This window comes from Clavelina lepadiformis, chromosome 1 (assembly GCF_947623445.1).
Source record: "Clavelina lepadiformis chromosome 1, kaClaLepa1.1, whole genome shotgun sequence".
NCBI lineage: Eukaryota > Metazoa > Chordata > Ascidiacea > Aplousobranchia > Clavelinidae > Clavelina > Clavelina lepadiformis.
This window is the reverse complement of record NC_135240.1, coordinates 23,969,689-23,986,792: the sequence shown is the minus strand read 5'-3', so window position 1 is coordinate 23,986,792 and position 17,104 is coordinate 23,969,689. Positions and strand designations below refer to the sequence as shown.

Sequence of the window (17,104 nt, the reverse complement as noted above, 5' to 3'; positions counted from 1 at the left end):
ATAGTGAATCAACCTTGTTGCCAACGATTCGTTTCACTCTTAAATTTTAGTAAACGTTTCGTGAACTTTGAGTAAACGGTTCATGCGAACCGGATGAATCTCACCATTGGGTATTTACACGCTCTACCAAGAATTACTGTCGTTTAAATTGAGATAAAATACAACGCACTGTATCTTGTAACACTTCAAACCACGAATATTGAATGAATTGAGCGTCCTCTGAATCGATGCATAGGTTATAGCATGGATTACCGGCTACCGTACAAGCTCCTGCTCCGCCAAAACTTCAAACACTAAGGTCCGGCCTAACGTCAATTGATAAGATGACTTTACATTTACCGCAATATGCTGGCTCAATAAACTAATAAAAAACCTTTAGATTACATTACTAATTAGTAATTACCTTTAGGTATACCATCTAGTCTATTGACAAAAGGTGAAAATACTTTCCGGTGAACTTGTATTTTTTGTTCATAAAGGAATTATTTATAAGTTACGACTCCAATAGTGTTATTGTAACTAGTCAATAGATAGCGGAGTTCAACTAACTGGTGAATCGAAAATGGCTGACTACGAAATACGGGACGTACAAGCAAGCTCTCATAAAAACATTATCCAAGTGTATTGGGAGGATGGTCACGTTAGCAGGTAAGCTGTTATCATAATCGATTTTCCTATAAAATAGAATATTCAACTTACAGGCCGATATTTGGCAATTAAGTTTGCTTGTGCAATGACATTCTACAGTAGGTTAACTAAGTATTTACTTTGGAAGTTGCTCGTAATGACGTTGCATTTTTGTGTTTATATTTCAACAGATTTCATTCTTGCTGGCTTCGTTTCAATTGTCGATGTCAAATATGCAAGAAAATCACCGTCGGGCAACATAATATTGATAAATCGGACCCGAATTTTTCTGACCAGCTGACTATTGAAAACGCAGAATTTACGAAAAGTTAGACGAGTTAATAATTTGAGACCATTCTTGCATATAGTTTTTATGTGATTGTGTTCATAATTTGTTTTTAACTGTATTAATATCTTTGATGTTTTGCAGACAGCAAACGAATTATGTGCTTTGTAGTTGTAAATAACTTTATAACCATATAGCTGGCTGTCATGAACTCAGGAAATAGCATGGAAACGCTTAAGTTATAATTCTATTAGTTGGATCTATGAAGACTGTCTGGTTAAGTAGAAAACAATCTTACAGCAGTTTTAATCTTGTAGGTGACGTCAAGTTGACGATTGTCCGTGACGTAATCAAGGATCATGTCACCTACTTTGATGCTAATTGGCTGCGAGAGTATTGTTACTGTGACCAATGTCTTCGAAAAATTATTACTGACCGCCAAATGAAATTCGCTGACCCAAGAAAAATTCCGAAAGTCGATTGCAACGAATTAAAGAGCGATGAAGGAACGTTCAGGTAGATAAGTTAGAAAAACGAATTTTGTTACCATTCTTTTTAAGAAATTATTTTCGTGACATATCTAAACGCTTAACCATTTACAATAGCCGATAAATATTACACTCAGTGCTTTTAAAACGTCTTATACCAAATTAAGGGTCCATAAATAAACCCTTAACTCTTAACTGTGGCCTGTGGATGACGTAATGGGCTCAATAAGTGACCCTAAAATTGTTTTCTAGGATGATTCAAAAAGTATTCGACGTCGGTTTCGTCATTCTCACAGGCGTTTCTCAGAAGGAAGGGTCGGTGGTGGAGGTAAGCGACGGGATGCTGTTTATTTGTTGTTTTCAGATAATCCTTCACCTATTGATAGACGCGTATAAACTGCCAACGCTACCACCGTCAATTTATGCGCGTTTTGCATAGTCGGAATTTTTCCGATACTGTATCATTTGCTTTCTTTGCGCAACGCTAATTTTTGACGATCTGTTTTAGATTGGAGAACGTCTTGCTCCTATAGTGGATCAAACCTATGGAAAGGTGAACATTATCTTCATAGAAAAAAATTCAAAACTGTAACACCAGAGACAGTAATCGATATAGGGTTGAGTGAACTAACATATGTTTTGTCTTCGTATTCTATAAGCTGTTCAATGTGATTGACGACCCCAAGGCTTCCAAAGAAAACGTAGCCAGCTCCACAATCGGTCTTCCTTTTCACACAGACCAATGCCATTATGAGCGTGGCCCTGGGATTCAAATGCTTCACGCAATCCAGTAAATCGATTCGTAAAAAGTCTTTATCTACCTACTCGCAATCGTGTACGTTCAATACTCCTTTTATATTTTGTTACAGATTTGACGAGTGTGTTGAAGGCGGGGAATCCCAGTTGGTCGACATGTTTCGAGTTATGGAAATTTTTCGAAAGGAGTCGCCCGCAGATTTTCGGGTCCTAACCAGAGTGCCGATTTTCTTTTCTACAATCGATTTTAAGCGAAAAAGTCCGGCTTATATCAAAATTAGAAAACCTGTTATCCAGTTGGATTATGACGACGAGGTATAGATTACAGCAGTCTGCATCAATATTGCTGAATTAGAAGTGTTTTTGGTTAATTTTTGGCCGCTGATTCCAAAAATAACGACAGTTTTTTTCTATTACATCAATTTTTTTCACAAAACGCAATTCGATATTTTGACAGTAAGAACAAATAACTATAGCATTAAACATTATTCACAATACGTAAATTATGCCTATGCGTAAAAAGCAACAAAAAGTAGTAACAGTATTACAACACTGAAATTAACATTATTTTATGGAAGAAGCTTTCTCTTTTTTGACTTTCAAGAATACTCGTTTGTTTCCTCATCTCTCGTATGACACCAACAATAATTATAATCGGCCATAATATTAACGTTCCACCGACCTTTGGTATCTTTTTTCCATGGTTTTTATATCTTGGTGGAAACGTCCCCCTGTTCTTCACTCGTAGCTCCTAAATTTTCTAGAAAGTAATTCAAATGACAATGCAGGAAGTGCACTTTTACACTTACGTTACAGCATAGTTTTTGAAATGCGCAAAGCAAGTGCTTAACAAGTTCTATGTAATCATGTGATTTGGTATTACCCAAAAAGTTGCTCACAACCTGGCTAAAAGCCATCCAACCTTCTTTTTCATCTTGGTTCATGGTTTTGATAAATTCTTTTTCTTTCATTGGCTGTCTTATCTTTGGCTTATCAAATATTCCAGCTTTTAATTTTTGAATGCTCAAGGCAGGAAAATTTTGGCAAACATACGCAAAACATGCCCCATGCTTATCCAGGCTTTTCACATACTGCTTCATTAGCCCAAGCTTAATGTGAAGAGGTGGTAGTAATACTTTGCTAGGATCTACTAATGCTTAGTTACGGATGTTTATTTCTCCAAGAGTAAATTATTTTCTCTCAGGTCATTGCTCTTGTTCCTAATGTTTCGTTTTAACACTACTATCCCATAGACATAAAAAGCATGGATACTTAGTGTAGCCACCTTGTTGGCCAAATAGCATACCCAAAACTTTTAAGTCACCACATATTAACCAGTTTTTCTCAGAATATTTGCATTTAGTTATTAAGATTTTCATATCTTTCCTTGAGATGTTTTGAATGACCAATTGGTACGAAGGCATATTTGTTTCCATTGTGCAACAGCACACACTTTAAACTAGCCTTGGAGCTGTTTATGAATAAACGCCATTCCTTTGAATCATGCACACAGCCCATTGCATGTAAGAGTCCACCTATGTTAGGAAAAAACACAAAGGTATCTTTCATGCTGAAGTACGGAACCAAACCTTCCTCTCTTCGTCTGTAGAATGAATATGTGGTTTCAGGAGCTAGGTTGAGATTGTTATGATGTAGCCTGGATCCTAAAAGCTCTGCAGAATGTTTTGATAAATTCAAATCACGAACTAAGTCATTTAAAAACCCAGCTTGATTAGTACCGGCAGCTTTTCTTGGTCTGAAGATGAGCAGTAGTCTTCCCTTTTAGTAGAACTATCTTGTAATGTGCAGCGATCTGTCTCACTTAATGATTGAGTTAAAGACGAAAATGTTGGTACAGGGATGCTGCTGTCAGAATGAGTCACAGGTCTCATGGCTGATGGAATATTAGGATTGCTGATTTTGGATTTATTTTTGGAGCTAAATCCAACTATATTTACTATTCAGAAATAACAGTCGTCGAAATGGTTTGCTGGCTCTCTCCAAACCATTGGAATGCCAAAGCTCAAACTCTTTCGTTTGCCTTTGGCCCATTGTCTCAGATTTTCGACACATGCCCTGCACACCTTGTGAGGTGCCCAGGGCTTGTCTTGATCACCTAGTTTAATGCCGAAGTATGCTATGTCAGTTTTTTTTCACAAAATTTGTAATGTTTTGTCTTTGCTTTGGAGCAGTAAAGCATCCACAAATATAGAAAACATCTGGGTGTAGCATACACCTTCTTCGTCCAGCAGACGTACTAGCCGTTGGCAACAGGTTGTATAAATAACTAGAGAGATGAGTAACACCGGTTTATAGAATACTTTATAAAACGACTTAACAGATTCACCTATATGTAAGCTACTTAAAAATATTAGGCATGATCTATTCGATCTCAAATGATCTATTTGACCTCCTACGGGACGCCCATGGTAGCTACGCAATGTATAAAGTTAGCTGGTCGAAAATCGTTCGATTTCTACGAAATTGATGTAGACTGGTGTGAAGTTCTATGCTATATGGTAAATATTTACCTTGCCATCAAAATATTGAATTGCATTTTGTGAAAAAAACTGACGTGATAGAAAACTTTTAAAGTTATTTTTGGAATCAGTAGCCCAAAATTAACCAAAGTAAGTCATCTTTTTGTAATCAGCATAAAACAAAGTTTTTTGTGGACCTGTGTTATTATTGATATGACTTTTAACCAGAACCAGACTGCTTGCTTGTAACAGCTCAGTCGTGCTGATTTGTTTTGTTTATTTGTTTATTTATTGCGTCGTTTGCAGGTAGTTGCGTTCAATTGGAATCCAGGAACTGAAAATGTCGTTCAAGTGCATGAGGATGACGTGGAACCATTTTACCGCGCTTACCGTAAACTCAGTCAAATCCTTGTGCGGCCGGAATTGATGGTAAATGCTTTCATGAGCATTAGTAATGTATTTTCAGGTTAACAAATTGTTTAATGCAATTTAAAACTGCTGAGCTTTTATAAGAGCTCTACAGAGCGCTCGACTTGCAGTAATCCCAGCCGGGTTCGATACCCATCGTCGTTACCCTTGTAATGTTCTCCGGTAAGGCATAACGAAACTTGCTCATCATCTCATCCTACTCACGTATCTCAAGCTTTGCGGAATCATCGCCCAATTTAAGTTACGCAAGGATTTGTTTCAGTCTTAGGATAAAGATGATGATGCGATTATTTGCAGTTATCTTTCTTTGCAATATATTTAAAGTGATTTTGATATGTTTGAAAGTTTCAATACCGTTTGAGGGAAGGTGACATGTTGTTCTTCAACAATCGTCGTATGGTTCACGCCAGAGCAGCGTACAAGAGTAACGGTGGCACAAGACGTCTTCAGGTATTAAAAGTATTTTCATATGAATTGTCCCAAAACTGTAGTGCAGTAAGATAGCACAAAAGTATTGAATAAGATGGATGCTTCATCTGGTTTTAACTTCTTCAAATTTAACTTAGCTTGTATACCAGAGATAAATCCATTACATCATTTTTAGGGCACCTACATTGACATAGAGGAACTGAAAAGCAAATACGTGGTGTTGGGGCACAAGCTTGGCCACAATGTGATTCCGCCTAAAATAGGCAACGGTTGCAGCATATAGGCTGATATATCTGTGATTTTGGAACCATAGGTTTAAATTATGCAATCTGAATTAAGTGCTGTGCTAAAATGTGTGTCATAGGAAAGATAACAAATAGCCTACCGTTATGATGATGTATAGATCACACAACTTTAGTTTATTTATTTTACAAAGTTATTTTTAATTCTGTTTTTATTAGTTCCGCATATTATTCTTCTACTGTAATTTTAGGAAAAGGTGTTTGTTGATATTTTCTGTCATTAATCTGCCCACTGTTTTCAATTTCAGCGCGTTTAATTTCAACATAATACCTATTTGCAATAAATATAGGTTGTGATTTATTTTATTTTTATGTTAAAATTTGCTGTTTATACCAAACTATGCCAATAATTCAGTATTAATTAAATTTTTATGGTAGCATACAAGGGTCACAACAATTACAATTTGGGTTCCCAACATTTCTGCTCGGTCCACTTAAAACATTTTACATTTGCGCAAAATATTTATGATCACCACAACATAAATATTTTGTCTCTGCAAAATATTTGTGAAATTCCCAAAAAATATTAATTGTTTCTAAAATTAGTTCAAAATATTTCTGTGCGCTGAAAATAGTTTGCGTTATGAAAATACCTCTACCGCTACAAATTAAAATTTCCCACCACAACATTTTCAAATCTCACCGCAACATCTTCAAATTTAATAACAATATTATAAAAATCAAATGAACTCGTGCACCATTAGACTGCAGTGTACGATTAACTATCTAGATTCTAGATGTACTAGCCTAAACGCCAGCAGTACCTAAGCTATTCTTACCGTAGGCTATTTGTTGAAGTCTTACCGGTTACAGCCACAAGTAGTTTGAGATTGTAGGCTTTTTCATGCCTTTACAGGTTCACATGTTAAACTTTGTAAAGTCTTTTATAATTCGAGTATGCTAACAAACTTTCTAGGGCTTGGCTGTATAGTTTAGGCCTACCGAATGTAAAGTAGGCTATGTTGTTTTTGTTGTCAAGAAAACTTTACAATATTTTTTTCTTGTTTACTATATGGCAGGCCAAAGCTGTTTATAACATCATATAAAGATTGGAGTCTAGTGTAGAAGTGCACATCAACTGATCTGTTTGTTTAATATACCCTAACTTCTCAAAGTGTGACGTCACTGGTACTCAATAGTCGTGTTCGTACGAAGATGGTAGCCCATGTGACCCCAAACCTCGGGAATAACAACTAAGCCTATGATAGATTGGAAAACTCTGATATTTTGGATGTATTTGCTTACTTTTCTTAATATTATTCCATAGGTTATGGTATGTGTCCATATATCAAAGCTGACTGCTAATTTTAACCAAATTTTTCAGACATTTGTTTTTATAAAATAAAGTGTACCTTGTTAGTGTGATAGCGGCTCTTCATTGCAATGAATTGTGTTGAGTGCCAAAATGAGATACCTGACAATTTTATGATATGTTCAATCTGTGGTCATGGTGAGTAGCCTACCTTTCACGTGAAGATATATATATTTTAATATATATAAATATTTTAACAAAAATTTGGCTGTAGACTAAAATGTTTTTTGTTTTCCTTTTCACACAAACAAGAAAATTTTTACCGACATTATCTATATGTCTGTGAATTTATATTAATAATTAATTAATATTTAGTAAAAATAAATAACACAAAATGCCAAGTTATGTCTCAAAAGTGCAACTGTCGTTTTTATGTTTTGCAGCTACTACTTTGGATCAAAATCCAATAATATCTGAATATTTCCATTCAGGATATGAACATACAGAAATTTTACAATTGCTACAGTTGTCATAACTACACAATCAGTATAAGAACTTTAAAGAGATGATTGGACAAAATTAGCGAATGTGGCTGGAGAAAAGACATCACCGTTTTATTTTAGGAAGAAAAGCGTATTGAGGAGTCGTTGGATGGACCCTCTTCTTTTGGTAGATATCCGTCAGTTTGGCACACATTACAAATGGAAGGTTTAAGAGTACCACGGTTGTATGTAGCTGATGTAGTATGTAATATTGAATCGAAAGGGTGTGAAGTTCGAAAAGCTCACCGTTTAAGGGAAAGAGAGTATTACAACCCTGGCCCAAATTATGCTTGGCACACAAATGGTTATGACAAGCTCAAACCATTCGGATTTTCTGTACATGGTGCAATTGATGGATTTAGTCAAAGTGCGGTGGCTTAATGTTACACAATCAAACAAATGTCTACGTGTTGTTACTAATATATAGACTATATTAAAGCTGTCACTCACTTGCAAGGCTGTCCAATTGAAGTAGAATCAGATTTGGGTACAGAAAATGGATTGTTGGCAGCGGCGCAGTGCTTCTTTCGAGATGAAATTAATTCACATCGTTATGTATCATCACCCTAAAATCAGTGGATAGTAAGCTGGTGGTCAATATTCTCCAGGTTTCAAGCCTGTTGGTAGCGCAACTTTTTCCAGGTATTATGGATCTATCCCAAACACTCAGCAAAGAATGTTTGTCGTGTTGCTTTTGTAATTTAATTCAAATTGACTTAGATTTTTTCAAGAACCACTGGAATACTCACCGAATAATAAAATCTCGACATAATGTAATTGCAGGACGACCAGATTTACTATATTTCATACCAGAAAGATAAGGAGGAATTTTAGGCTTATTAAAAAAGGTTGAAATATCAAAACCAACTGAAACTGAAGACTATCAAAAATATTTTGATTATGCTACAGCTGAACTTGGACAAGGAATGCCATCTTGTTTCACTGAAGCATTACATTTGTATAAAATACTTATGAATATAGCCAGAGACCGATAAACGGAACTATTTATGTGTGTGTATTGTGATGTAAAGTTCATTGCCTATTATCTTGAAGATTATCAAGATTTTTAGTTGTATGTCAAATTTTTAGCCACTTTTATTATCATTATAGACCAAATTGAATGGATTTAAATGCCAATAATGATAGAATGGTGATTTATAAACTGTGTGTTCGACGTGTCAGTTAATGGACGGATCAATGAATGCATGCATGAAACCTGCCTGGTACACTGAACCACTGCACTACAGTCCAGTTGCTTATTTAAGTTATTAAGTCCACCATGGTACTAGAACTATTTCAATTTAGTAAGCAGTGAATCTATAAAGCTGAGCATCTAACATCTAGCAATTTGTCAACAAGTGAAACTGACTATCAGCATTTTTTCATATCAGTAAACTGGCTATTATAGGTTAAATAATGAATTAGTTGATAACGTTCAAAATACACAAGAAAACAACTAGGCCTACTTCATTGTAATTATTGTTTTTGTTTAGCAGTTGGGCTTGCCGCTACAATTGCATAGTTTATTTTTCACAATTAACTGTGCTGAGCCAAGGTTACGATGCTAAATATTACAGTTATAGCACAATAAAACCACATGCTCATAAACAATTAACGAGCAGGAAAAAGTGGCGAAGCTCGAGGACTTAAAACATGCAATGTAGCAATAATAGGATTGTGCAATAAGAAGGAAGGTTAGCGTAGTTCTTCATATTTAGGTCATGTTTAAAAAGTTCAAGTTAAAATTACGAAATTAGGGGTTAAAACTTAAACGTTTAGAAACGGTGCCAAAAAACTTGTCTTCCCTTCCTATTGCAAAATAAAACAGAAAAACAATTTATTTGAACATAACTTTCATCAATGGGCTGTTTTTTGGAAAACAAACCTTTGCCTAGACAGCAATTAAGCTTGGTTGTGAAACAATCAATCTAGTAGTGATCAAGCATCCAGTGAAAAAATCCAGCTGTTGTTGAAAGCATGTTTCGTCATAACTCAAAGAAAGTTTGTCATTTCTCGTGCCCCCAGTTTCAGAACCACTGGACTAAATAGTATACTGGCTATAAAACGCGCAACTAAAATCCTACTTTATAACTAAGTATGAAAGAACAATGCTTTTAAAGATGTTTACTGATATCACATTTACAAGAATATTAAACAAAACATGTTCACAAAATTGATAAAAATAACCAACCATGTCCAAGAGTTGTAAGAAGCTGGGAAAAACTTTAAACAAACAACTATTCTGGTGAATTGGTGACAGAAATTACACAACTGTACTTAAAGAAGTGACAATCACATATTATGTGGGTCTAGTGCAGTGTTTCTCAACCTTTTTAGCCCACAGACTATTTTCACATTAGTATAAGTATTCGCGAACTCAGGTAATAAGAATAGAAAATAAGTTAGCTCAACACTAAAACAGTAAGATAAAAAAGCAGAAGCGGTTTGTTTATTGGGCACATTTGCACTATAAATCTCAGTGAGAACCTTGAAAATTACGACCTTTGCTCAACCTATCTCAGTGAGAACCTTGTCCCCGAACTTGTTTCACAAGTTTCTCGAAATCAGGAATTATGGTCGTCAATGCATATCTGATATCATCTTCCGGTTGAACTTGGTTCCGGTGCTTGGTTTTAACCAAAGCCAATGTTGAAAATCGAGCTTCACACGAGTATGTAGTCGGAAGAGGCAAAAGAACTATTGTTGCTTGTTTGCAGAGGTCAGCAAGATTAGGTTCCTCCGACAATTCGCCCAATATTGAGTCAGAGAAACAATTTTCAACTTGTCTCTCCACATCTGTAAACTTTGGAGCTCAATCAACTGTTCAGCGATGCAGTTTATTTCTGAATTAACCTCTAACGCTGAAACCTCAAAAGGACTTCGTACCCAGGTAAATATCTTGTTATAATTGTGGGAAGGAATATATCGATCCAGCTCAGAAACAAATGTATTGAGGTGCTCATGAAAGATTCGACGAATACCGCGCAAATCAATATTTTTCTCCTCAACAAATAGGTTCAACGCTGGAAAAGCAGCCTTCTTCCCACTTTCCATTCGATGTATCCACAATTTTATTTTACCTTTGAACGGATCAATGCTTTATGTTACATCTAAAATATTTTTTTCTTTTCCCTGCATAGAGCTGAACAAATAAGCTAAGAAAAGCGATTTGGCAGTCCATTTGTGGAATGGATGTTGTAATTACCAAAATTATCCAACAAACCAAGGTATCTCTTGCAACCCCTATTTTTTGAGGCGAAAAGCCGTCGCGAAAATTATGACCTATGCCTAATTATATATGGTGAATTAATGGGCTTCCCAGTCGGAAATTATACCAGATTATGTATGGCCATTTGATCACTTATGTCTGATTATAATAGATTATGTGTGTATTATGTTTGTTCGTAAGAAAGAGTTACATAATCTTACATATATCGTAGTTTATCATAAACAGCCCATCGATGGTTCATGGTACCTTTCTAAACCTTGCCTCAAGTAAGAATTTCTTGCATAATATTGGTATAAAAATCGAAATTTTTTATGTACGTTTTATCAAAAATATTGTATTGTTATTTACGTATCCTTTCACCAAACTTGAAAGGCCTTTTTTCTGCATGTCACTGTAGGCCTACCAGGTAATTGGAAACAATTAATTGTATTGGGACTATAGATGATTATTGATTACCAACATTGTAGGTGTGAAAATTGTATAATGTGATAATGATCACACAGTAGACACTGTATTGTAATGATAATTGTGGTAGTGCGATATTACAATAAGTAGCGATAAAATGCAAGGCGCAAGTAGAATAATTAACCGGTTCCCTTAATTATAAATCATTATTATAAGATGGAATGTACATTTTCAAAATTTTATGCAAAAACGCTAAAAGTGTTACTTTTGGAATCATTTGTAGTTATAAAACCTAACTCACTGCCACGCTTTCAACAGCTCGTACACAATACTCATTTTCAACATGGCGACCAAATCGCAAACCTTTATAGTTGTTCTCTTTACGCCGAAGAGTTTCTACGTCATCACTCTACCCATAGTTCTGCCAATGAGGTCTTTCCCCTTGACCAATCGCGTGGCATTGATTTATTCCGCGCTTTTTTTACGAAATGTTGCCTCATGGGAATTCTTTTTCTTTGTCTTGAATTCCTGTTCTTAGATCTGATAAGCCGTGACTTGTTTGCCAATATTAGTTAGCGTCAGCAGTCTTACAGAAAACAGAATGTCTCCATCAGCAGTCTTACAGAATACAGCTTATGTTTATTCCTTTTTCAGTAACTAAGCTTGAGATAATTATGCCTAAGAAACGATCTTCTCGAATATTTTATAAACGTTATGAAGAGTTGTCAAGACAGCAAAAGTGGAAACGACGAAAGATTTGCGAAAAAGATAAACAATGTCAAAATGAACCAAATCTCGAAAATAGCATGTCTTCATCTTTAAGTAATAAATCTGTTGGTTGCGTTCCTAATTTTGTTGAGAATGAAACGACTTCTTCATGTGATGAGTCTGTCAGTTGTGTTTCAACTTCTGCAGATAGCAGCGTAAATGACTTAACCTCTTCAAGTGACGAGTCTGCTAGCTGTAGCTCAATTTCAACTGACACTAGTAACGAAGGTTGTGATTTCATTGAAACTACAAGCTTTCACCCAAATGAAAAAGTTGACTCTCCTTCAGCGCAGATTTCCGAAAATGTAACTATGCGTCAAACAATTATTAATTGGGTAATATTGGAGAAAAATGTGCCAAATGCTGCAGTCACCAGGCTTCTTCACCAGTTACGCAATGTAAATAATAGTTTACCGTGCTCATATAAAACTTTATTACCACCACCACGGTTGCAATATGAAACAATGGCTGGAGGAAGCTATGTGCATCTTTCTAACTGGAAAAAGGGTCTTCAAGATATCTTGTCTTCAAATGTCAACCATCAAACAGTTTATCATCTCATTATAAATATTGATGGTTTACCATTATTTAAATCTTCTCCGAATTACAAGTTGTATCCTATTTTAATTTCTCTTTATAAAGTACCAATGAGACCCTTGTGTGCAGGCATTTATTGTTCCGAGCAATCACCTAATCGTGAAATGCCTTCGGCAGATGTATTTTTAAAAGCTCTGATGGATGACTTAAGGTTCCTTGAAAACACCCCAGCAACTACCAAAGGATTGTCTTATCATTTAGCCAATCGTGGTATATTTGTCTGTGATGCACCAGCAAGATCATCGTTAAAAGCTATAAAATCTCACACTGGCTATAATAGCTGTGAACGATGCACTGTCCATGGAAAATACATTGAAGGCCGGGTTTGTTTTGTAAATACTAATTGTATACGAAGAAGTGATGTTGATTTTGTGCTGCAAAGTGATCCAGAACATCGCAAAGGGCATTCAGCATTAACTGATTTTGGAGTAGGTATGGTTTCGCATTTTGTGCTGGATTATATGCACCTCTCCTGCCTTGGTGTCACAAAGAGGCTTATGACTTGGTGGAAAGGTGTGCGAAGGTAAACAAGCTGCATGTTATTGTGAGTACTGTATAGGCCTAAGCTATAAATTTTTGGTTTAAATTTATTTACAGATAATACTTGAGAAACTTTAAAATCAGTAGCCTAAGTTATCGTTTGCATTAATTAACTTGCAGACAACGTAAAGCTAAACTTTCTTCTGATGCTATTGCAAGAATTAGCATGAAAGTGGTTCAGATGAAGCCTTTCATTCCTATGGAGTTTAATAGGAAATTGCGACCTGTTTCTGATTTGCCATATTGGAAAGCTTCGGAATATAGGTTGTTTATGTTATACGTGGGTTGTGTTATGCTACATGATGAGAACGTTTTATCGAAATCAAGATACTTTCACTTTTTAAAGTTGACTGTTGCGATGCGTTTTCTGTTGTATCAAAACACTAGTCCTCAACACTTGCAAGTTTGTTCAAATCTTTTGCGTGAATTTGTAAGCGAATCTGCAACGTTATATGGGAAAAGTTTTGTATCTTATAATGTTCATAGTTTGCTACACCTCGTTGATGATTATGTGTTGTATGGGTCTCTTGACAATGTAAATAGTTTTCCATTTGAAAGTTATTTAGGAGTGCTTAAAAACTGTGTAAAATCTGGTTTCAAACCACTGCAACAAGTTGCAAAACATGCTTTTCATGACAATGAAAATTGTTTGTTTACATCAAAATGCTTACGTAGCAACATTACTTGTGAATTAACTCCATGTGTAGAAACAGGTGTAATTACTCCTCAGTTTGAAAGGTCATGTCTGTTGCATTTTTCTGATGTTAAACTACCCCATAGCAATTGCTCTATAAAGCGTAATTCCATTGCTGATTCCACAATTTGTATCTCTTCTATCGTTTACAGAGTTTTCAATATTATACAATGTGAGAGTGGGATGTACTTTATTGTTAAAAGGTACAAAAATACGAATGCTTTTTTTACGAATCCTGTTTCTTCGAATTTAGTTGGAATATATGAGGTAAGCGAAATTAGTAAGCGCTATGAGGCGATCAAGGTTACTTCTTCAATCAAGAAATGCATTTTATTGCCTTTTAGAAACAAATTTGTTGCATGTGAAGTCATTCATTCTGTTTAATTTCAACATTTGTGTTCTGGTGCACTGCGCTTGTACAGTACTTGTGATGTATAAAAACTTTGTAACAGACAAATTTATGTAATGATTTGATTGGTTGCCCTTTCACTAAAGTTTGGTACAGTGATAACGTTACTTTGTTGCAGATCATGAAAACATTTAAGAGATTTGTGTGTGTAAAGTTTAGCGGGGGTACAAATGATGTGGTGCCACGGAGTTGGCTATGTGATGAAGGCAAGTTATGCAAATGGCCTACAAATTCGTCTGTGGACATTGCGATTATGAGAAAACAAGAATTCCCCCCACAGAAAAATTGGAAGTTATTTAAGTGCACAGTATTGTGTCAGTCAAGTGAGTACATAAGTATTAATTGTTGTGTATGACTATAAGCAGGTAATACAAATATTGTTTAGTTGGCATTACTGAGACATTTTTGTGAGGTTTTGTAATCTTGTAGCATGTAACTCGCTAAAAGGAGAAACAAAACATCACAGAAATATCATTTTACCCAAAGCCAACCTTTTTGTGTAAACTCATTTAGATTAACGAGACTTACCTGTTCCATTATTTTTATTAGGTTTGTATGAAAAGTGCTGCAGAATAGCATATACAACACAGCAGTGCTCAACCAGTGAGCTGTCCAGTGAGCCTGATGAAGAGTCTTCCGAAAATGCAAGATCAAGTTTTGTACGAACTAATGATGAAAGGTAGATACTCTTCCATTTACTGTTAAATTGCTGCATGGCATTCATTCTTGGTTGATGTGTGTTTTCTGTTTGTTGTAGATATTTGAAAATGTTTAATTTTTTAGTCCATGTTAAACCTAATGTCAATGTTTAAAACCACCAGCAGATGAAAAAACTGTCTAATTTTCCGTAAGAAGTTCCTGTAAACTTACCATGTGATGTTATAAATGATGTAAAAGTCTTTTCGTTGTTGTATGATATTAGGTACACATTATTTATTGCAGTGTATTCATAAGACCAGGAAAGCCAATGCAAAAGACTGTGGCTGTGAACTGCGGTGATGCAAATCCTAATAGTTCCACAACAGAATTGCTGCAGAAGCTTTCAAAAGACATGGCATCAGGATTTGATGTAATAAGCCAGCAGTTGCATGCTCTCAAATCAATTTTAGACAAACCTGGCTTATCACAGTGTGGTCACCAGTCGACTTACCAGGCCCCAGTTCTTCCTAAAAGATCGGAAACAATGGAAGAACTGCACAAGTCTCTGCAGGATCTACATGTAAGCTTTACTGACACTTTTGGAGAAATTATATAACATTACGATCAAGTGCTAAAACAAGCTTACCTTAAATCAAATTTTAAGATAAAGTTGTTTAAAAAGGTATGCCAAACAAAATAATCAATGTAACTCATATCTGCGCACATTGTTTGTTATATTTGCTAATACATTTTCTTGTTGTAGGGTATTGAATTAATTGCAAGGAAAGTCGACGTACAGTCCTTAATTGTGGACTCACAAAAACCTTACGCGGACTCAAATGAGTCCACGGACTCGGGGTTGAGAAACACTATGACTCTTAGTGTATAAGTGTACAACCACAGGATACCTTTGTAAACTAAACCTCAGCTACTTAAATTATGTCGTCAACTGGTTGTGCACTTGTATACTAGACCCAATTATTTTGGCTACAATATCTTAAACTTTTGGTTGAAACATGGCTAGGTTAAGGTTTTGGTCCTGATCTAGGCTAACTTTTTATAATGTTGTACACGGCTTTGGCATATCTGCCTAATAGTGACCAAGACAAAAACCTTCAACGTTTTCTTTGCAACAAAAAATACATGAACGGTATACGAACCAAGTTATAGAAAGTCTGTAAGCATACTGAACTTGCAAAAGACCCGAACCTGCAATGTTTAATATGTAGGCCTAAGCTTGTTTAAGCTTGCAAAATCCTACTATATCAGACTATTTGTGGCTGTGACCGGTAACCTTATTCCTCTCCTCAGTCCTCAAGACCTCAACAAATAGCTTACGGTAAGAATAGCTTAGGTACTGCTGGCTTTTAGGCTAGTACATCCAAATAATCGTACACTGCAGTCTAATGGTGCACGAGTTCATTTGATTTTTATAATGTTGTTATTAAACTTGAAGATGTTGCGGTGAGATTTGAAAATGTTGCGATGAGATTTTAAAATGTTGTGGTGGGAAATTTTAATTTGTAGCGGTAAAGGTATTTTCACAACGCAAAATATTTTCAGCGCACAGAAATATGTTAAACTAATTTTAGAAACAATTAATATTTTTTGTGAATTTCAAAAATGTTTTGCTGAAAAAAAAAATTTATGTTGTTGTGATCATAAATATTTTGCGCAAATGTGAAATATTTTAAGTGGACCGAGCAGAAATGTTGGGAACCCAAATTGCAATTGTGTGACCCTTGTGGGCTACCATAAATTTTGATGTCCATGCTCTCATATGGTACAAAATTTCTAGAGTTGATACGAGGTTGTTGGTTGTACATCATCATAAACAAATACGTTTTCTCCATACATTAATTACTGTAGGGCAGGTTTTCTATCATATAGTCATCAATTGCAGTGATGGAAGAGATGTGTCAAGTCAAGAAGATTATTTGAGCAGCTTTAACAAAAAAGTGACTTTACAAAGCATGAGTGTAAACTTTTTTGTATTTTGTACTTGACTACCGCGGAAAATGCAACAACACCAGATTACCTGTTTTGGGGTGAGATGGAAGGTATGGGCTGAACCATTTCGAAAGTGTAGCCATTGGAAGCAAATATATACATCGTATAAATGACACTGACTTGCATCGTATATATGGGTTCCACGACATATGACCGCGGGAAAATGACCGCGAACAAACTCACCGGGGACAACTGAACGTGACGTAAATTGACCGCGAACAA

The 17,104-nt window shown here is 35.6% G+C and overlaps 2 protein-coding genes across 3 annotated transcripts; both read left to right on the top strand.

Moving 5' to 3' along the window:
- Nucleotides 1-460: 460 nt before the first annotated feature.
- On the top strand, nucleotides 461-7,162 carry LOC143451970 (gamma-butyrobetaine dioxygenase-like). Its single transcript, XM_076952764.1, has 10 exons — nucleotides 461-648; nucleotides 819-955; nucleotides 1,231-1,429; nucleotides 1,654-1,729; nucleotides 1,910-1,954; nucleotides 2,061-2,191; nucleotides 2,271-2,472; nucleotides 4,944-5,066; nucleotides 5,412-5,516; nucleotides 5,671-7,162. Exons 1-10 carry the CDS (start codon nucleotides 563-565, stop codon nucleotides 5,776-5,778), a joined length of 1,212 nt encoding a protein of 403 aa, XP_076808879.1. The 5' UTR covers nucleotides 461-562; the 3' UTR covers nucleotides 5,779-7,162.
- Nucleotides 7,163-11,634: 4,472 nt separating this feature from the next.
- On the top strand, nucleotides 11,635-16,651 carry LOC143465060 (uncharacterized). Of its 2 annotated transcripts, none has more exons than XM_076963200.1 (6): nucleotides 11,635-13,113; nucleotides 13,251-14,091; nucleotides 14,352-14,556; nucleotides 14,783-14,912; nucleotides 15,176-15,452; nucleotides 15,636-16,651. In XM_076963200.1, the coding sequence occupies exons 1-6, from the start codon at nucleotides 11,861-11,863 to the stop codon at nucleotides 15,759-15,761; spliced, it is 2,832 nt and encodes a 943-aa protein (XP_076819315.1). In that variant the 5' UTR covers nucleotides 11,635-11,860; the 3' UTR covers nucleotides 15,762-16,651. The 2 variants fall into 2 exon arrangements, with proteins under 2 accessions (XP_076819315.1, XP_076819324.1); XM_076963209.1 differs by having other exon boundaries at nucleotides 13,012-13,134.
- The last annotated feature ends 453 nt before the right edge of the window (nucleotides 16,652-17,104 follow it).